A 21757-nucleotide genomic window follows, 5' to 3' on the forward strand; every position below is an offset into this window, starting at 1 on the left:
GCATGTCAACCAAGACAGCCCCACAACATCCAGAGACTTGAGGTACTCAAGGCGGGTCTGCAATGCTCTTCTCTCTGGTTATCCAGACAAATTAATAAATAAACTTCAATTAGTGCTGCACACGGCTGCTAGAATCCTAACTAGAACAAAATGTTTTGATACTGTCCACCCTTGCTGTCTTGCCAGGTGGGCTCTCGTCGCCACTGGGATGCCCTCCCTCCAATGCCTTTCGGGGGAAGAGTCACTGGCTTGTTGTTGACTCTGTTGCGCACTTGTGCAATTGGGCTGTACACTGCTAGCAATACTCTGCCCTCATTCAGGGGGGTTGCGGTTGGTGGGTGTCCCTTTGGTTGATGCCTGGCAATGTGGTTGGATTGATTTCCTGCCTGTTGGGCCCTGTCCGGGGCCTCCCCCGGGTAGGGCCACAGTGTCACTGGACCCCCCGTCTCAGTTCCAAGGTGTTACGCTGCTATATTATTGTGCTGGGGGATATGAGGAATGCACTACTAACTTTTCTCAGTCTCCGCCTGTTTTAAATTTTAGGAGGAGATGAGGTCCTGGTCCACACCTGTGGATTACCTGGTTTGGGTGGCCCGTTGCTGTCCCTGTCCTTGTCCACCTGGTCATACTTCTGACCTACTCTAAAATCAAATAGACTCTGGATTTAGCCCAGAGAAATTGATTTATTATTCCAATTGGACTCTTAATATCTCACCCGGCACAGCCAGAAGAGGAATGGTCACCCCTCTGAGCCTGGGTCCTCTCTAGGTTTCTTCCTAAAATTCGACCTTCAATCAATCAATCAATCAAAATTTATTTATAAAGCGCTTTTTACAACAGCAGTTGTCACAAAGTGCTTTACAGAGACACACGGCCTTAAACCCCAAGGAGCAAACAACAGTAGTGTTGAATTTCTTAGGGAGTTTTTCCTAGCCACTGAAATTCAACACTACTGTTGTTTGCTCCTTGGGGTTTAAGGCCGTGTGCCTCTGTAAAGCACTTTGTGACAACTGCTGTTGTAAAAAGGGCTTTATAAATAAATTTGATTGATCTCATCCACCTCCGGTGCCTTGCCACCGAAGAATTTCTTGACTACCTCTGTGACTTCAGCCCGGGTGATGGACGAGTCCACCTCTGAGCCCTCAACCTCTGCTTCCTCAATGGAAGACGTGATGGCGGGATTGAGGAGATCTAGCACAGAAGTCCAATAACTGAACACCGCTCGGGTTCAGATCAGGGGGGCCGTTCCTCCCAATCACGGCCCTCCAGGTGTCACTGTTGTTGCCCACGTGGGCGTTGAAGTCCCCCAGTAGAACGATAGAGTCCCCAGTCGGAGCACTTTCCAGCACCCCTCCCAGAGACTCCAAGAAGGTTGGGTACTCTGCACTGCTGTTCGGCCCGTAGGCACAAACAACAGTGAGAGACCTATCCTCGACCCGTAGGCGCAGGGAAACAACCCTCTCGTTCACCGGGGTAAACTCCAACACATGGCGGCAGAGCTGGGGAGCTATAAGCAAACCCACACCAGCCTGCCGCCTCTCACCATGGGCAACTCCAGAGTGGTGAAGAGTCCATCCTCTCTCAAGGAGTGTGGTTCCAGAGCCCAAGCCGTGCGTAGAGGTGATCCCGACTACCTCTAGTCGGAACCTCTCAACCTCACGCACTATCTCAGGCTCCTTCCCCGCCAGCGGGGTGACGTTCCACGTCCCTAGAGCTAGTTTCCGTGTCCAGGGATCAGGTTGTCTAGGCCCCCGCCTTCGACTGCCGCCCGATCCTCTCTGCACCGGCCCCTTATGGTCCCTCCTGTGGGTGGTGAGCCCACGGGAGGGCGGCCCCATGTTGATCGTTCGGGCTGGGCCCGGCCGGGCCCCATGGGGAAAGGCCCGGCCACCAGGCGCTCGCGGACGGATCGGTGCAGCTTCTGCAGTAATGCGGTTGATGTATCGGTCTGTCGTGGTGAAGAAAGAGCTGAGCCGCAAGGCGAAGCTCTTGATTTACCGGTCAATCTACGTTCCTACTCTCACCTATGGTCATGAGCTTTGGGTCATGACCGAAAGGACAAGATCCCGGATACAGGCGGCCGAAATGAGCTTTCTCCGCAGGGTGGCTGGGCGATCCCTTAGAGATAGGGTGAGAAGCTCGGTCACCCGGGAGGAGCTCAGAGTAGAGCCGATGCTCCTCCACATCGAGAGGGGTCAGCTGAGGTGGCTTGGGCATCTGTTTCGGATGCCTCCGGAACGCCTTCCTGGGAAGGTGTTCCGGTCCCGTCCCACCGGGAGGAGACCCCGGGGAAGACCTAGGACACGCTGGAGGGACTATGTCTCCCGGCTGGCCTGGGAACGCCTCGGTGTCCCCCCGGAAGAGCTGGAGGAAGTGTCTGGGGAGAGGGAAGTCTGGGCATCCCTGCTTAGATTGCTGCCCCCGTGACCCGGCCCTGGATAAGCGGAAGAAGACGGATGGATGGATGGATGGATGGATGGATGGCCAAAGGACAGATTATGAATTTTCAATTTCATACTTACACAGAACATATAACAATGCAAAGGTGATTAAAAATAACGGTTACACACTCCCAGGAATGTTATACATGATGGAAAATAAGCTTCCCTTCATAAAGGTACTAACAGGAGGCGCGACAAGATGGCACATCCACGGTCTCCTTACACATAGATAAACTTTTTACAGTAAGGGCCAAGTGAACAGCCAACACTGATCTAACATCATATGTGCAAACACCAGTCAACACACAAAGTGAAAACAATACTATTTACACACCATTTACACTATTTAGAATTAGATTGTTCTAATGATTCCAAGTCCCACAGTCATATCTTTCTGTACGGTCTTTTCTCAGTGGTAAGCAAACAGTTGGCAGTAGTAGAAAGGAAAAGAGTAGAAGGGAATAGGAGAAAGAAGGGGGAGACTTATCGACTTCTGGGAAATCTCTGAAATGGCCAGCCAGGTGATGATGGGGTGGGGTGGGTCAAGAGCCAGAGAGACCCCCTGAATCATTGTTGGGGATTCAGGGAGAAATACAGGGATGAATAGGCCATAACAAACAGCCACAACATGTCATAGCCAAATCATGCTAATGCTAATATATTGTAAGTCTTGGGTAATCTATTTTATTATACTCACCAAGTGGTTTGACTCACACAGTCCACGATTTCTTCCAAATATTTAGTATAAATTAGTCTCCTGTGTTGCTTTTCCACTTAGGAGTAGCCATTTAAACTTTAAAGCTGAGTATAGTTTCATAAGCACTGACTGACTATGCGTCATAGCTTTCTTAGCAGGGTGTGGACAATATATGCCTAGAACTGTAACATTCCTCTGCCAGTTTCTGGGAGAGCACTTCACAAGATTTCTGTTTGTCCCAAAGGGAAATTAGCAATTCTTGTGATGTTTTATTGTATTATTGTATATTCTTATGTATTCAGATGTTATAATATTTTATTCAAATCCACAAACATTTTAGGACAGTCAGAAGAATTGATACAGTTTCCTATGAAACTGTCTTCACAATTTAACTTTAAATTGTATTTAATTAAATTAAAGACATCCTTCCACCATTCAGATACTTTTATTTAATTGTAAATTACAGCAAATAAATAATGCCTGCATGACAATATACAATGCAAATAAATACTACCACCAATTAAATTATAATAAATGTACAATGCAAATCCCCCGGACTCCCATATTGGCACAGTGAATTTAAATATTCCTCCACCCAGCACTGTTCAGCCAATGAACGGAAAGTGTATTCAAAAAACATATAAGTTAAATACAGCATCACAGCAAGCAGCCAAGTTAACCTATTTTCTTTAACATAGTGCATATACAACATCAAATTTGCACTTATAACAATGATAACTGTTGATAATCATAATAAAATGATTCAGCAGAAGCAGGAAAATATACAATCATTGTGTGCTATAAGCGTGACGACATTCATGTCCTCACCTTTTGTTCCAAGTGGAAATACACATCAGAAATGGCAAAGAACAATATGAAACGCTGGCTTTGTAATTGTACATTTTATGATGGTATTACTATGGCAATGAAAGTTGAAACATGAAGATACATTACATTATGCAATGTTATATTTTGGCACTGAATTTTCTTTAAAAGCCTCAATTTTCAACAAAATATTTACATTCAATGTGTGTGTGTCTGTGTGTGTATATGTGCACGTGTCCTCCTCTGTCTTTTGCATTCTCTGTCAGTCTGTGTTTGTGGCCAGTCTAAAAGTGTTCTTTTATTGTGTGTGTGAGGATTTTATGTGCAACCAAACGTGTATGTCTGCTTTCCTGTCACTGCTTTTCTTACTTGTTTCTCTCTATATGATTTTACCTCATAAATATCTTACCTCTTCCTCCCTTTCTGTCATTTTTTCTGTATTTCCCTGCTTGTTTTATCAACCGCATAACCTTTAAGGCACCAGTTCAAATTTTAGACAGAAAGTTTGATTTTGGACAACCGCACACAACTGGGAGACAGTCTTAGCGCAATTGACATTTAAAGGTAATTTCTGATTGAACTGATGTATTCAGCATTAACCATGAATATGGTCTCCAGAAATGCAGAACCACTGCCTTTAAAATGTGTATAGGGGCCAAAACACAATCCGATTTAATCTAACCCGAGGACACAAAAAAAATTTTTCTGTCAGTGATAATACACTGACAGAAAGAGACAGGATTTAGAGAGACACAGGCAAAAGAAAAGAGAGACATTAAGTCAAAAACATACAGACAAAAAGGGTGAACAAAAGACAGAGTGAGCAAAGGGGAAAGAACAGAAGGGTTAACAGAATGATTAGATGAGAGTGGTGAAAGGAGCCATCTGAAAGAAAATGAAAGCTACTCCTCTCCCTCCAGATCCATTCATCTATTTCTTGGTTTTCATTCTTGTGAAGACTTTTCTTCTTCAAATGGACACTTCATACTCTCGAGTGTCCTAGGAACCAGGTAGAAATTCAACAATAACGAATAACAGTTAGTTTGAAGAGTTTATTTGAAATAGTAAGCAAAAATATCCAGTATATGGAAATCAGGGCATGCAATCTCTGGGATTCTTAAGCTACAAAATAGTTATTCACTTTTGTTATTTTACAGTTAACCTTGTTCCCATGTTTGGCAATGTTGGATGGTTACTGTGATATAAGATCACAAAATGGTGAGCAGCTGCTATTTGTAAATCAACTAATTGCTTTATTACTGTTAATATCACATCAAAAGTTCTATATACTTTATACATATGATTGATGGAGGTTTTCATGTTTAATTGTATGTATAGCTGTTTGGATGTTTAGCTTGTCAGTCTAATGAAGTTGCAAACCAGGGGAGGTCAATAATTAAGCCTCAAAGGCTACATTGGGATAAACAAAATGAGCAGAGAACCTCACAGATTTTTTACTGAAACAATTAATTGTCAAAATGGTAATGCAAGGAATAGCATGTACAATAATGAAAATACTCACTCCTGCCTCATATAGTGGGTTGTTGAAGTCAGACTCCACCGTTATTGGGCTGTATGAGTGGGTGTGAGAGAGAGACTTCCAGAAAATAGGCTTCCACTGCAGTCTACATACGCTAATAGAGAGGAAAAAGAGAAATGTTGAAGGGTGATGTAAGACAACATTCAGTACCTGATCTATGCAATGGCACAGGATAGTTTGGTGAGTTAATGAAGGTGTGTTTCTGAGTTAACTATATAACAAGAACAAAAATGTCAGAACATTTTGACTAATGGAGACATGGCTTAAATATTTATGGCAAACATTACAATTAGGAATAGGGTTAGAAACAGAGTTTGTTTAGGCTTTTTTGATTTTGAATTTATTTTACCTTTCACAGCTATACCCTGTACTACAACAATTAAAACACACACAAATGTGATTATGTAGCATATACAGTATATCAAGGAAAAACAAACACAATTAAAGCTGCAAGCAGCATTTAGTAGGTTTCACCAATGAAGATACTACTAGTCCGATTGCAAATGTTTTAAAGTTATATCCATAGTTGCAAACAATACGACACCCATGTTTTTTCCTTTCTTAACTTGAAACATCATTCATATATAAAGTAAAATCACAACCCTAATCATGTGTACCAAATGTAATCTTACCAAGTGACAAAGAACAACAGATATTGTGTTATGGCTACTATGCCGCCATGGTTTGGCCAAACTGAATTTACTTGCATGTTACATTGCAAAAGTTTTCAGGACATTTACCTGAATTTGTTTCATTTTTATGATCAAAAGACTATTACAAGTGGCAACAATAAAACAAATACCTTTACAGATTTTAATTTATGCCCTCCCTATTTTTATAGTAAAAATATGTTGACTTTGGTAGGGCATGGCCATACAGCCAACCCATGTGTTGTTGTTGAAATACAACTCAGATTTCGTTTTAATTTAACTGCCATGGCTACCATTTAAAGGTGGAATTTATATGTTTAGCCCTCTCTGTTAGAAGTAGAGTTGTAGAAACAAATTAAAATGGAGAAATTACTTAACTACTGAGCATGCATCATCTACTGAGGCTTGAACACATTACACCCTCTCTACAAAAGGCAAATTATTAATAGGTAATAATCACTGCAGCATTGCATTCCACTAAATATTAGCTTATATTAGCAAGTCATTGTACAAACAGAGAATTAATTTAGCCACTTGAGCATATATTAGCTACAGTACTCCTGGCTTGAAAGCATGACACCATCTCTAAAAAGTACAGTTATTACTAGCTAAACCGTTTGTCATAATGTTCACATCACCAGAATGATTTTAGATGGACTAACGTTAGCTTAAACTGAGGTTTGTTAAATATATGTCCGTTAGCTAACGTTACTAGCAATCTAACACCATTAGCATTTATCACTAACAATTAGTGTAATTAGGTATTTTTAACTGACTCTGATAGCTAGGTTTTTAATGAAATAATCATGGTAATGTTGCATTCCACAAAAGATTAGCCTATATAGCCTATATGTCCAAATGAAAACAGGAGATCAACTTAACTACTGAGCATAGATTAGCAACTGAGGCTGGAAAACACAACACCATTTCTAAAAGGTAAATTATTAAAGTTTTTACCAATCAATTTGACAAACTCAGGTAACTGCTCCCAAAACATTTAACACAGCCAACTAAACACACTCATGTTGGCAAAACAGTTCAATATTCACTGCATAATGAAGCGGAGCATTTTATTTTTGTAATTAATTTATTAAAAATAAATACTAACATCAAAACTACAAGTATGTTCTCTGTTGAGTTGGTAACAAAGTCAGCTGTAGATACACAAATAAATTAATGAAAATACATGTTTTTCATGAAGTTCTTTTATAAGGAGTTGAGTTGTATTACAACGAGTTTTTGCCCCCCCCCCAAAAAATTATGTAAATAAATACGTAAAAAACGAATGAATAAATGGACTGCAATCATTGTATCAATTAAACTTATTGATCCTGCCTCTCAATTACATCTGGCCAGAGAATTTCATCAACATCCCAGCATATATTTTCACGAGTCATGCATCGTGGGAAAAAAACACTTTGAATGCTGGATCCATCCCTGACATGCTTGTGCCTCAATTTCCTCTTCCATCGCTTGAAGAAGACTTAATTGATTGTAAGGGTTGCGATCATATACTTTCCACTTCCATGAAGAGTACTCCTCAGTTGGATTCAGGAAAGGAGAATATGGTGGAAGGAACACCATCCTGAAATGTGGTTAATGCTTTATGCCGCACTATGCAGAGATATGTCTGAATATTTTCACTTATATATATATAGGTGCTGGTCATAAAATTAAAATATTATCAAAAAGTTTCAAAAAAGTGTAACTTATATTTTATATTCATTCATTACACACATACTGATATATTTAAAATGTTTATTTTCTTTTAATTGGGATGATTATAACTGACAACTAATGAAAATCCCATATTCAGTATCTCTGAAAATTTGAATATTACTTAAGACCAATACAAAAAAAGGATTTTTAGAAATGTTGGCCAACTGAAAAGTATGAATATGAAAAGTATGAGCATGTACAGCACTCAATACTTAGTTGGGGCTCATTTTGCCTGAATTACTGAAGCAATGCGGCGTGGCATGGAGCCGATCACTCTGTGGCACTGCTCAGGTGTTATGAGAGCCCAGGTTGCTCTGATAGTGGCCTTCAACTATCTCTTCACAATACCCCAGAGATTTTCTATAGGGTTAAGGTCAGGCGAGTTTGCCGGCCAATTAAGAACAGGGATACCATGGTCCTTAAACCAGGTACTGGTAGCTTTGGCACTGTGTGCAGGTGCCAAGTCCTGTTGGAAAATGAAATCTGCATCTCCAAGTTGGTCAGCAGCAGGAAGCATGAAATGCTCTAAAACTTCCTAGTAGATGGCTGCGTTGACCTTGGCCCTCAGAAAACACAGTGGACCAGCACCAGCAGATGACATGGCATCCCAAACCATCACTGACTGTGGAAACTTTACACTGGACTTCAAGCAACATGGATTCTGTGCCTCTCCTCTCTTCTTCTAGACTCTGGGACCTTGATTTCCAAAGGAAATGCAAAATGTACTTTCATCAGAGAACATAACTCAGCATCAGTCCAGTCCTTTTTGTCTTTAGCCCAGGCAAGACGCTTCTGACGCTGTGTCTTGTTCAAGAGTGGCTTGACACAAGGAATGCGACAGCTGAAACCCATGTCTTGCATACGTCTGTGCGTGGTGGTTCTTGAAGCACTGACTCCAGCTGCAGTCCACTCTTTGTGAATCTCCCCCACATTTTTCAATGGGTTTTGTTTCACAATCCTCTCCAGGGTGCGGTTATCCCTATTGCTTGTACACTTTTTTCTACCAAATATTTTCCTTCCCTTCGCCTCTCTATTAATGTGCTTGGACACAGAGCTCTGTGAACAGCCAGCCTCTTTAGCTATGACCTTTTGTGTCTTGCCCTCCTTGTGCAAGGTGTCAATGGTCGTCTTTTGGACAGCTGTCAAGTCAGCAGTCTTCCTAATTGATTGTGTTGCCTACAGAACTAGACTGAGAGAACATTTAAAGGCCATTACAGGTGTTTTGGGTTAATTAACTGATTAGAGTGTGGCACCAGGTGTCTTCAATATTGAACCTTTTCTAATTTTGAACCTTTTCTAACCCTAACCCAATATTCTAATTTTCTGAGATACTGAATTTGGGGTTTTCATTAGTTGTCAGTTATAAAATCATCAAAATTAACAAAATAAACACTTGAAATATATCAGTCTGTGTGGAATGAATGTATACATTATACAAGTTTCACTTTTTGAATGGAATTACTGAAATAAATCAACTTTTTGATGATATTTAAATTTTATGGAATAATATATGGACACATACATAATATCCAGGAAAAAATATCTTTGTGTTTATAGTAGATGTGCAGTTATTGGCTTGCATGTACTTGGAATCGCAACTTTTTCATTCTAATGGAGTTCCTCTCACAGGGCACTTTGTACACCAGCTTCATTTCGGATGGCATTTCTCCTTAGAACATGATCATTTGGAGACAGCATTGGTGAATATTGTGGAATAGTTGATTGTCCTGTATTATTTTTTGCTGAATTACTTTGAGGCGGAGGGTGTTGTTCTGGACTCCAATGTCAACAATGGCATGCTCTTGTTCAATTGAAAATAGTCTTGTTCGTCCACCTGAATGTTCTCGAACTTAAATTCTGAATAATGTTTGGACAAGCAGGAAAACTAGAATTACGTAAAACACGGCTACATCGATATAGAATGGTATCGTTTTTCTCACTGAAATGTGTGAATAATTGAAGACGCTGTGGATTTGTTTATGTTGGGCTGAACTCTGCCAAGCTTCTCCCAAGGAGAGACCATGATTTATGACATGGTCAGTAAGGGTGGCTCTGATTTCATTTGAACCCTATCCTTCTACCTCTCCACCCTCCTCTCATACCTTGTCCTCCCCTTTCTCTCAGTCTGTCTTCTTATAATTTCTTCTCTTGCTCTTTCCACTATACCAATGCCCTCCAATTTACCCATCTCTTCTCCCTCTACTCCTCCCTCTTCTCCTCGTCCTACATCATTAACTCTTCTTGCTTCTTCTCCTACATCCTCAACTCTTCTTGCTTCTTCTCCTACATCCTCAGCTCTTCTTGCTTCTTCTCCTACATCCTCAGCTCTTCTTGCTTCTTCTCCTACATCCTCAGCTCTTCTTGCTTCTTCTCCTACATCCTCAACTCTTCTTGCTTTTTCTCCTACATTCTCAGCTCCTTTTGCTTCTCCTACATCCTCAGCTCTTCTTGCTTCTTCTCCTACATCCTCAACTCTTCTTGCTCCATCTCCATCTCCTCTTCCTATACCCTCTACTCCTTTCCTGTCATCTCATTCTACCTCCTCAACTGTTCCTCTCCCTCTGCCCTGTCCACCACCTCTCACTCTTAAACCTCTTCCTTTTCCGCATCTCATTCTTCTTCTTTGCTGTTTTTCTTTTCCCCTTTTCTAGTTGTTGTAATTAAGACAGATGTGCAAACAATTAGGAAATGTGCACTTCTTTTGTTGTGTTTATTATTAACTCATCAGATATACATTTGGGGCTGATTGGAAACAAACCATCTGCAACTAAGAATTTAACAAATAACAGAGTTTTTTTTCCTGATATATTAACGTTTTGGTTGGCTTTATGAACTACTTTGAAAAAATTTGAGAATTTTGAGCACAGTGTTTTGAGAAAATGATGCATGTGATTTGTAATGTACAAAGTGTTCAGATCACAGTGTTAACTGTTCATATCATCTGAAAATGTTTAGATGGAGCAACGTTAGCTTAGAGTGAAGCATGTTTATCCTACTTAACATTAATGATTAGAAACTACAGCACGATGGACGTTTACACCTCCTTGAACTGCCACTTTAACGTGGTGGAGGGGTTTGAGTACCCGAGTGACCCTAGGAGCGATGTTGTCTGGGGCTATATGCCCCTGGTAGGGTCTCCCAAGGCAAACAGGTCCTAGGCGACGGGTCAGACTAAGAGCGGTTCAAAACACCCCTTAATGATGAAAACATTTTTGAGTTCTGTGACGTCGCCCGGTATGGCGCAGTCGGGGCCCCACCCTGGAGCCGACGGGCCGAACGGCAGTGCAGAGTACCCAAGGAGGGGTACTGGGAGTCTCTGGGAGGGGAGCTGGAAAGTGCTCCGACTGGGGACTCTATCGTTCTACTGGGGGACTTCAACGCCCATGTGGGCAACGACAGTGACACCTGGAGGGGCGTGATTGGGAGGAACGGCCCCCCTGATCTGAACCCGAGCGGTGTTTTGTTATTGGACGTCTGTGCTAGTCACAGTTTGTCCATAACAAACACCATGTTCAAGCATAAGGGTGTCCATCAGTGCACATGGCACCAGGACACCCTAGGCCGCAGGTCGATGATCGACTTTGTTGTCGTTTCATCTGACCTGCAGCCGTATGTCTTGGACACTCGGGTGACGAGAGGGGCGGAGCTGTCAACTGATCACCACCTGGTGGTGAGTTGGATCCGATGGCGGGGGAGGAAGGTGGACAGACTCGGCAGGCCCAAGCGTACTGTGAGGGTCTGCTGGGAACGTCTGGCCGAGTCTCCTGTCAGAGAGATCTTTAACTCCCACCTCCGGCAGAGCTTCGACTGGATCCCAAGGGAGGCTGGAGATATTGAGTCCGAGTGGACCATGTTCTCCACCGCCATTGTCGAAGCGGCCGCTCGGAGCTGTGGCCGTAAGGTCTCCGGTGCCTGTCGAGGCGGCAATCCCCGAACCCGGTGGTGGACACCGGAAGTAAGGGATGCCGTCAAGCTGAAGAAGGAGTCCTATCAGGCCTGGTTGGCTTGTGGGACTCCTGAGGCGGCTGACGGGTACCGACAGGCCAAGTGGACTGCAGCCTGGGTGGTTGTGGAGGCAAAAACTCGGGCCTGGGAGGAGTTCGGTGAGGCCATGGAGAAGGACTATCGGCTGGCCTCGAAGAGATTCTGGCAAACCGTCCGGCGCCTCAGGAGAGGGAAACAGTGCCCTACCAACGCTGTTTACAGTAGAGGTGGGCACCTGTGGACCTCAACTGGGGATGTCCTTGGGCGGTGGAAGAAGTACTTCGAGGATCTCCTCAATCCCGTCGTCACGTCTTCCATTGAGGAAGCAGAGGATGAGGGCTCAGAGGTGGACTCGTCCATCACCCGGGCTGAAGTCACTGAGGTGGTCAAGAAACTCCTCGGTGGCAAGGCACCAGGGGTGGATGAGATCCGCCCTGAGTACCTCAAGTCTCTGGATGTTGTGGGGCTGTCTTGGTTGACACGCCTGTGCAACATCGTGTGGCGGTCGGCAACAGTGCCTTTGGGATGGCAGGCCGGGGTGGTGGTCCCTCTTTTTAAGAAGGGGGACCGGAGGGTGTGTTCCAACTATAGGGGGATCACACTTCTATGCCAGGGTTCTGGAGAGGAGAATACGGCCGATAGTAGAACCTCGGATTCAGGAGGAACAGTGTGGTTTTCATCCGGGCCGTGGAACACTGGACCAGCTCTATACCCTCTACGGGGTGTTGGAGGGTTCATGGGAGTTTGCCCAACCAATTCACATGTGTTTTGTGGATTTGGAGAAGGCATTCGACTGTGTCCCTCGCGGCATCCTGTGGAGAGTGCTTCGGGAATATGGGGTCCTGGGTCCTTTGATTAGGGCTGTCAGGTCCCCGTACGACCGAAGCAGGAGCTTGGTCCGCATTGCCGGCAGTAAGTCAGACTTGTTCCCAGTGCATGTTGGACTCCGGCAGGGCTGCCCTTTGTCGCCGGTTCTGTTCATAATTTTTATGGACAGAATTTCTAGGCGCAGCCAGGGGCCGGAGAGTGTCAGGTTTGGGGACCACACGATTTCGTCTTTGCTCTTTGCGGATGATGTTGTCGTGTTGGCCCCTTCAAACCAGGACCTTCCGCATGCGCTGGGACGGTTTGCAGCCGAGTGTGAAGCGGTGGGGATGAAAATCAGTACCTCCAAATCCGAGGCCATGGTCCTCAGTCGGAAAAGGGTGGCTTGCCCATTTCAGGTTGGTGGAGAGTGCCTGCCTCAAGTGGAGGAGTTTAAGTATCTAGGGGTCTTGTTCACGAGTGAGGGAAGGATGGAAAGGGAGATTGACAGACGGATCGGTGCAGCTTCTGCTGTAATTCGGTCGATTTACCGGTCAATCTACGTTCCTACTCTCACCTATGGTCATGAGCTTTGGGTCATGACTGAAAGGACAAGATCCCGGATACAGGCGGCCGAAATGAGCTTTCTCCGCAGGGTGGCTAGGCGAACCCTTAGAGACAGGGTGAGAAGCTCGGTCACCCGGGAGGAGCTCAGAGTAGAGCCGCTGCTCCTCCACATCGAGAGGGGTCAGCTGAGGTGGCTCGGATGCCTCCGGAACGCCGGGGAGGAGACCCCGGGGAAGACCTGGCTGGCCTGGGAACGCCTCGGTGTCCCCCCGGAAGAGCTGGAGGAAGTGTCTGGGGAGAGGGAAGTCTGGGCATCTCTGCTTAGACTGCTGCCCCCGCGACCCGGCCCCGGATGAAGCGGAAGAAGATGGATGGATGGATGCTTCCTGACGCTATATCATGGTAAAATACTGTCACGGTTCAGTGTAGGCAGGACAAAAGGCACAGAGCTATGGAACATCCTTTCAATGTCCTTCTTGTCAACACAACAAAGACAACAACAAAATGAGAGTAAACCGTAACCTGAAGGGTACCAAACACAAACCTAACTCCAAGCAATGACCAACATATGAGAGCAGATCTAAAGCAACTTAAATAGGATCCCCAATCAGAGGTAATAGGGAGCATATGCCTCTGATTGGGGATAATTAAACATAAGTGCAGAGAAGCCAAGAGGCCAAGAGGCACCTCTGCAGCCAGGCCCTGACCGTGTCCTCCAGGCACATAGAGATGACTAGAGACACCTCAGCCAGGATTGAAAGCTTTTACTAACTACAGATGTACACATTCTTTGTTGCTTAGTGACCACATCTCTAAATAAAGCATTTGCAAATACCTTGATCACATTTGCACATCAAGGCAAGATAACTAATTACCGTCAGGGAATATAGCTAAGAACACAAATTGGGACCAGTACTTAAAATTTTACCGGCCATATGCCTGCCTTATTGTGTTTGCACCAATTATAATTTGTGACATTTAGTCTAATGGTTCTTTTCAAAACAGAGCCAGTGGAACCCCCTATTATCGGCATAACCAACAGAACTGTCAGCAGCAGTGGCGGGCAGTGTATTCCACACCTAGGCCTTCAGTGCTCCTCCCACAATGACACCGCCTTCGAATAACCTCACCATGACATTTGGCCTATAGGCTATTGTCATTCAGCGTAACCATCCCATATTCACAGTGACAGGGGAATAAAGTGATTTAACATGAGACTTACAGATAATGGTATTATAATTCTACTTGGTTGCATATGTTAACAAAGATGATACAAAAATAATGACTGCAAATATTTTTTTATTATTGAGGTTTCCCGCATTTGCAAGCTCCCCACGCTCACCCCGTTTGAGTTAGAGCCCTGAAAAGAGGTAGATAACTCCATGTCCTCCCATGGAACATATTTATAATTGGGTTTTTCGGGAAAAATGCTATATCACTGATGTTAAAATGCAAAGTAATTACTTAAAAATCATAGAATGTGATTTTCTGAATTTTTGTTTTAGATTCCATCACTCACAGTTAAAGAGCACCTATGACTTCTACATGCCTTCTAAGTGGGAAAACCTGCAAAATCGGCAGTGTATCAAATACTTGTTATCCCCACTGTATAACTCAGACACATGAGACTTTTTCATTATAATAAACACTTCACGCTGGAGCCGATGATTCTTTGGCTTAACAAGCTAAACTGTTTCCAAGTATAAGTGAATGGAGTTATGAAACCAATCACACTCCAGCACAGTAGGTGGCGGAATGCAGCTTAACGTGAACTGTGGTCCACCAGGATACCATATCACTGTGCTTAGCTAGCAAGCTCAACGGCACTGCAGATGCTTATACGGATGGGGTCACTATTTCAGTTGAAACAGACACATTCTGTTAAGGTAAGAAACATATTAACAGATGGTACAGTAATGTTACTAGGTAGTTAGCGTTAGTTAACGCTAGCCAACATATTGCATTTATTTTTTTAGAAACAAGAACTACTTGTTAGTTAACGTTAGCTAAGGTTACTATACAGTTTAGCACCACTCCGCCAAACAATTGTTATTAAGTTGAAGGATTAAGGATATTTAGTCACATAAGCTTAATTTAAGTTTAATATGCTCTATGACGAACCTGATGTCACAAAACCAGAAAACAGTATTCTTAACCTCTGGCAAATAAACGCTAAATTCTGAGTTTAACTCAGTGGTGTTATCCAGATTTAGCGATAATGTAAAATTGTTATTGTTATCATAATCTGCATTATTTCTTGTACAAACAAAATTCACCCATTCAGTTGGTAGCAATATACACCTCACCAAAGAAGAAGCAGAGAACTGAGCTAAGATTATACTGTGGAAGATACATTTATTATTCACATAGTCACTTAAAACATATTTAGTATTTGATTAAAATGCAAATGGCGTTTTCGAGACCTGTTCAGTTTCAAAAGTGGATGCAACCAAAAACTTAAATGTGGGTAGAAATACGTCTGTCTGTTGCAGACATTTCGTAATGACGGACATCATTGACAATGGGCAAGGAAGGCTCAAAGAAGGTACTGTGCCTGTGTTTCCCTGGCATAATAATTATTACAGCAAGACCAAGTGTTTGGGAGCGAACAAAGCGCCCAATGTCACCTCCAAAAGAGGAAGCGATGGATGTTGACCTGCTGCTTCGGTGTCATGACTATGATGTCAAACCCGAACCAGCCTTGGACATTGCACTGGACTTTTGCTGGATCAGATGATGACATCAGATTTTACCCCAGGTCAGTAGAAACATTGTCATACATTTAGTTTGGAGTAAACCTACAGGAAAGCAGGTCTCCAGTAACTGACATTTTTAAAATTGTTTTCATCAAGAGAGTAGCTCAGTACTTGAATCTGGATTTTGTCTGTATATCTGAGTTGTGGTTATAGCATGTTGAGAGACTATACAATTAAAGTTGAAGGAAACTACAATTTGGTAAAAACAGGGAATGCAGCCTCAGATGTTGTAATGGAGAAAATGGCAAAATCATTGGCTGATGACATAAAAAAAAGAGCTTGAAAATAGATGACTGTCGCCAAGAGATAAATATACCATTATTCCAGAAGAAGATATATAAAAAATATATATATACAGAAACAGGGCCATCGCTGGTGGGGTGAAAGGTGGTGACAATTATAGGGGCCCCCGCTGCCAGGGGGCCCCACAAAATCCAGCAGTTATACTATAGGCCACTATTGCATGAATAATTATAATATTTATATAGTTTTATGCCTGAGATTTGAAATGAAAACCACAAAAACATGCAATTTGGTTAAATAATTTTTCCAAATATCTGCTTCTCTTACCTCCCTAAAAATGGTTTAGTCCGATCTATTTATTAGTTATTAATAAATAGCCCGCCCCAGCTCGTGAAGAGAACCAATCATAGTCGAGGCGCGCATTGCCTGAAGACGTTAAACTGGTGGAACTGACTGAATGAAAAATGTCGGGAAAAATAAAATATAAATTGAGGTTATCAGAAACGCCACAAAAAGAAGGAGAGGGAGGCCAGGAGAGTTGTTGGATGCCAGTCGATAAAGACGTTCTTTAACACAGTTTAGTGTATTGTATTGTTGTTTCGCTGGGAATAAGAAAACTATCATCTTATAGCCTGCTGCCGAGCGGCACGACAACCGGCTGAATGATTAGGCTACACGGTCAAAATCCCTGTCTTTTTCACTATTGTAAATAGTTCAAAAATTGACACAAGACACGACGCATTGCATTATGCATATGACCTCCAGGCTGATGATGTGTTTATTACATCAAGAAACACGAATACAACATACTGCACTTGAATTAATAAATGTTTGAGCTTTATTTTAATATTATATTACCAGTTCCATTATTATCATCTTTATTCAAATAAATAATAACACAATCTTTTTTAATTAATTAATTAATTAATTAATTAATTAATTAATTATAAAAGACTGTTATTTTGCTGTTCCTTTTAAAAAAATAGGTTTTCTTCTTATTTTTTTATATATAGCCTTTGATGACCTTACATGTCACTCCACTTCAAGCTTTTTATTTATTTTTATTAGTAGTAATTTTATAGAATTTTAAGGTACTCATTGGGTACATTAACTTGTCAGGAATAACTTTATAATTTATATTTATTATTTACTTGTCATCTATTTTAACTGAACTGAATTGGACTATCTAAGACTAAGTTATGGTATTTGTTGTCTACAGAGCCAGGTTCCAAAACCCAGCAAATGCATGACAGTAGGCCAACATCAGTTAGTGAAGGTCAAAGTGAAGAAGCTGAAAGCAGGACCAGTCAGGACACAGTCACAGACAGCCCAAAGTCACCAAGCACAGGGCGAAATGAAGGCGAGAGTGAAGGAGATTTTTTGACAACTGATCCAGGATTATGGCCAGAGAGGTTAACAGATCGTGAGCGTGAGGGGATTGTTAGAAAGCTAGCCACTACCAGTCAGACAGACCTGAAAACTATTATGCCCAAGGATTCAGAAGGCAAGACTTTTCCAGAGTATCTCCAGTTTATTAAGTCAGCAAATGGAAGAGAAAAAGGTTACGTACAGTCCAAGCATGCATTCATTGTATTGTGTGCCATGCATGCTCTTTTCACAGGATAACCTCAGAAAAACATCTAGTGCGCTTAAACACTAAAGAAGGGTACAAAACAGTAGATCTAAAATGGCGGAGAATGTACAACAAATTCCCTGACCATGAAGCAAGTAAGGCACACAAAGCATGCTACCTCAAATGGAAAAAACTGAAATATTCTATAATAGAAGCAAAAGGAATAGATAGCAGCTTGCAAAAACAAATACAACTGGAAGTTGAAAAAAACAAAGCAATTCTTAAAAGAATATTAGATGTCACACTTTTTTTGGCATCGAGAAACTTGCCATTCAGAGGGACCACAGACAATTTAGGTGATGTTCACAATGGTAACTTCCTTGGCACATTAGAACTGTTAGCTCATTATGATCCTCTGCTCAGTGATCATTTGCAAAAAGTGTCAGATAGTAAGAAGGTCCAGAATCACAAAATGAATTTATTGAGATTTGTGGAGAAAAGGTCTTGAAAGAAATATTGAAGGAAATGGAGCATGCAATTTATTATTCTGTGATATGTGATGCAACTCCTGACATTTCTCACATGGAGCAGAATGTTAAGATATGTAGCAAAGAAAGAGAATGATCAGTGGGAGATAATTGAGCGTTTTTTACACTTCAAGGCTTTCAACGGAAAGACTGGGCGCGAAATATCAGAAATGATATTGAAGACTTTGGAGGAGCATTGCATTGATATTTCAGATTGCAGGGGACAAGGATTTGACAATGGGGCAAATATGTCCGGCAAAGTGAAAGGGGTTCAGGCTGAAATAAAGAAAATAAACCCTCTTGCTACATACTCCCCCTGTGCCACACACTCTCTGAATCTTGTTGGTGTACAAGCAGCAGAGTCATGTCCTGAGGTGTCCACATTTTTTGGCTCTTTGAACCGCCTATACAATATCTTTAGTGCAAGTCCTGAGCAGTGGGCAATCCTTAAAAGCCAGACTGGCTGCTCCCTTCAACGTTTGTCAGAGACCAGGTGGAGTGCACGCATAGCTGCAGTTAACCTTTTCACGCGTGAGTTTCAAATATTCCTTACCGACCCCCCAGCGTGAGTTTTTTTGCACGTGACTTCAGTACTCTGTAGCATTTGAACTCATGCCAGCATTTGAACAGTCACCTTGCTAGGTAAGGAACACTACATGCATTGCATTGCAAGCTTCTCTCGTTGACTCGAATTCTAAGAGCTGCAAAAGTTGGTTGATTTATTACTGTAGCTAGCTAGAAAACGTCAGCTAACCGCTAGCAAACGTCAGCTGCCTGCTAGCTAACAAATCGTGACCAGTTATTCAGTGCAGTGAAAATGAATAAAGTATATAAAATGCATACAACGGGGAACGTAACTTCTAGAAAGTTTTTGGAATGGTTTTGATCGGTAGTAGTCGCTAATATAATTCGTTTTTGTGCATTAGTGTTGGCTGTCTGTTGGTACGTAACTAACACTTCTTGTCCCGATTTGAATGCTTTCTACCTGGTTAATATCATAGTATGGTCTTGAAACAATTACAATCAGGAAATAAAGTTATAAACACTGTTTGAGCTAAATGTGAGTAAATAATAGCACGGTTTTACCAGCCATTGTTACGTTACTTGTAGCTAGGTATGCTAATGGTGCGTTCTAAACATGACGTTCTAATCACACCGGTGTGATCGTACGCTCCAGGGACCACTCTAGATTGATCACACCAGTGTGATCGTACGCGCCAAAGGGTTAAACCTGTTGCAAACCACTTGCCGTCAATTTTAGAAGCTCTGGACACCATCTGTGCTAAGTGCAGTTTAACAAATGAAGCTAGGTCAGAGGCCAGTAGTCTAAAACAGTACTTCATGTCCTTTAAAGCCATCGTTCTTCTCACTGTATGGAAGAAAATCCTGCAGTCTATTGAAGACAGAAACCTAATTCTGCAATCAGGGAAAATTTCTGTGGAAGTTGAAATAAACAACATATGAGCACTGAAAGAAGAGATGGGAGTTTTGCGAAACTCGTGGGATAATCTTTTTGCAGAAGCTTCCCTCATTGCAGAAGCTATGGATGTGCCCAGGGGGTTTCCAGTCCGCCACAAGAGAAGGAGAAAGAAGTTTGCAGATGAGAGTCAGAGTTCAGAGGATGCCAACCAACAGGAGACAGAAGAAATTTGGATTCGGAACAATGTGTTCCTTGTCGCATTGGATAATATAATCTCTGCCTTGGAAACCAGCTTTCAAACCACTGCAAATATATATGAAGAGTTTTCAGCAATCTTAAAGTTAAAAGACTTAGAAGATCAGATTCACCCAGCGTGCCACTCATTAGTGAGCAAATATAATGAGGATCTCACAGTAGGCTTTGAGAATGAAGTAAGGCATCTTAAATCTGTGTATAATGCCACATTTGCTGACTGTCAGTCTCCTCCCGACCTGCTGAATTCAGTCTACAAGATGCAGCTCCAGAGCATTTTTGGAGAAGTGTGTGTTGCAGTGCGCATCTTCTGCACTCTACCCGTCTCTGTTTCTAGTGCAGAAAGGGCTTTCAGCAAGTTGAAACTTGTCAAAAACTATCTCAGGTCTACCCAAACTCAAGAGAGGTTTAATAGCCTTGCCCGACTTTCAGTTGAAAGCCAGTTAAGCGGACAGCAGGACTTCAAAGACCTAATCAGTGACTGCCAACAAAAAGGTCAGACAACGGGATTTTGGTTTATCCTAGGTGAAGTGACGTGTAAGGTCATCAAAGGTTAAAGATCAAGCAAACCGAGATATACATATAATAATGATTCGTATAGCCTAATTTCCTTAGTTATTTCAATGCTAATTTTTGAGGGAAATTTTGGAAAAACATCTAAAGACACTCAAAGAAACCAGGAGCGTGTCACTGTTGTGGACTCCCTGGCCATTGGCAGAATTGGTCACAAGAAGTCTTGAAGGAAAAAGACAGAATGGACAGAGTTAGAACACGAGAGATTGTGCCCACATGCCGAGCAGCGGCAAAGAAACATCTCCCAGGTATGGGATCCAGGAATCAAAGACAGAGGATTTCCTGGCAATACATGGAACTGAGGTGGGCTTGTATAATAATTGATTAAGAGTTTTAAATGTGTTTCCAAAAATGTATTGTACCTAAATATTGAGTAGAGCTGGAACTTATCAAGGAAACATGTTCACCTTCCTTGTTAATGGCCAGGCTTATCAAATAGCCAGGCTTATCAAATGGCCAGGCTTATCTATGACATGTTTCAATAGGCATTCAGCACATCACCTGTTTTGTTTTTGTCATGTTTGATGTTAACACAGAGGGTAAGAAAGAGTAACATAGGATTAATTGGGTGGTCATATCTGTTTTTAGGTTAGTCATTCTTTTTATGAATGTTTTGGAATTTCCACCGTAATGTTACTGTGTGAATTATTTAGTGGGCATCCCTGAGTTCTGGGTCAGGGTAGACCCAGGAACACATGCCATTGTGGGAATACCTGAGTTTTGAGTCTCTGACCAGTCTGGGTGGACCCAGAAACGCATACCATTTTAATGTTAGGCTTGTGAAGTAAGGAGTAGCTACCTTTACTAAGGGCTTCCTATATATTATGGTCATTTAATGATCACATTTATCATCATCATCATCATCATCTTCCGCTTATCCGGGGGCGGGTCGCGGGTGCAGCAGTCTAAGCAGAGATGCCCAGACTTCCCTCTCCCCAGACACTTCCTCCAGCTCTTCCGGGGGGACACCGAGGCGTTCCCAGGCCAGCCGGGAGACATAGTCCCTCCAGCGTGTCCTAGGTCTTCCCCGGGGTCTCCTCCTGGTGGGACGTGACCGGAACACCTTCCCAGGAAGGCGTTCCGGAGGCATCCGAAACAGATGCCCAAGCCACCTCAGCTGACCCCTCTCGATGTGGAGGAGCAGCGGCTTTACTCTGAGCTCCTCCCGGGTGACCGAGCTTCTCAC

The 21757-nt window shown here is 42.6% G+C and overlaps 1 protein-coding gene across 4 annotated transcripts in view; it reads right to left on the reverse strand.

The window, feature by feature from the left end:
• Window positions 1–3567: 3567 nt before the first annotated feature.
• Window positions 3568–21757, reverse strand: part of sez6l2 (seizure related 6 homolog (mouse)-like 2) — an 81280-nt gene continuing 63090 nt past the window's right edge. For all 4 annotated transcript variants that reach the window (XM_010901002.4, XM_010900999.4, XM_034295023.1 and 1 more), the window contains 2 exons: window positions 5486–5597; window positions 3568–4962 (listed from right to left, as the gene is read on the reverse strand). In XM_010901002.4, the coding sequence (XP_010899304.2) occupies window positions 4933–4962; window positions 5486–5597 (142 nt within the window). In that variant the 3' untranslated portion in view covers window positions 3568–4932. The remainder of the gene's footprint in view (window positions 4963–5485; window positions 5598–21757) is intronic.

The sequence above is a fragment of the Esox lucius genome, chromosome 11 (assembly GCF_011004845.1).
Source record: "Esox lucius isolate fEsoLuc1 chromosome 11, fEsoLuc1.pri, whole genome shotgun sequence".
NCBI lineage: Eukaryota > Metazoa > Chordata > Actinopteri > Esociformes > Esocidae > Esox > Esox lucius.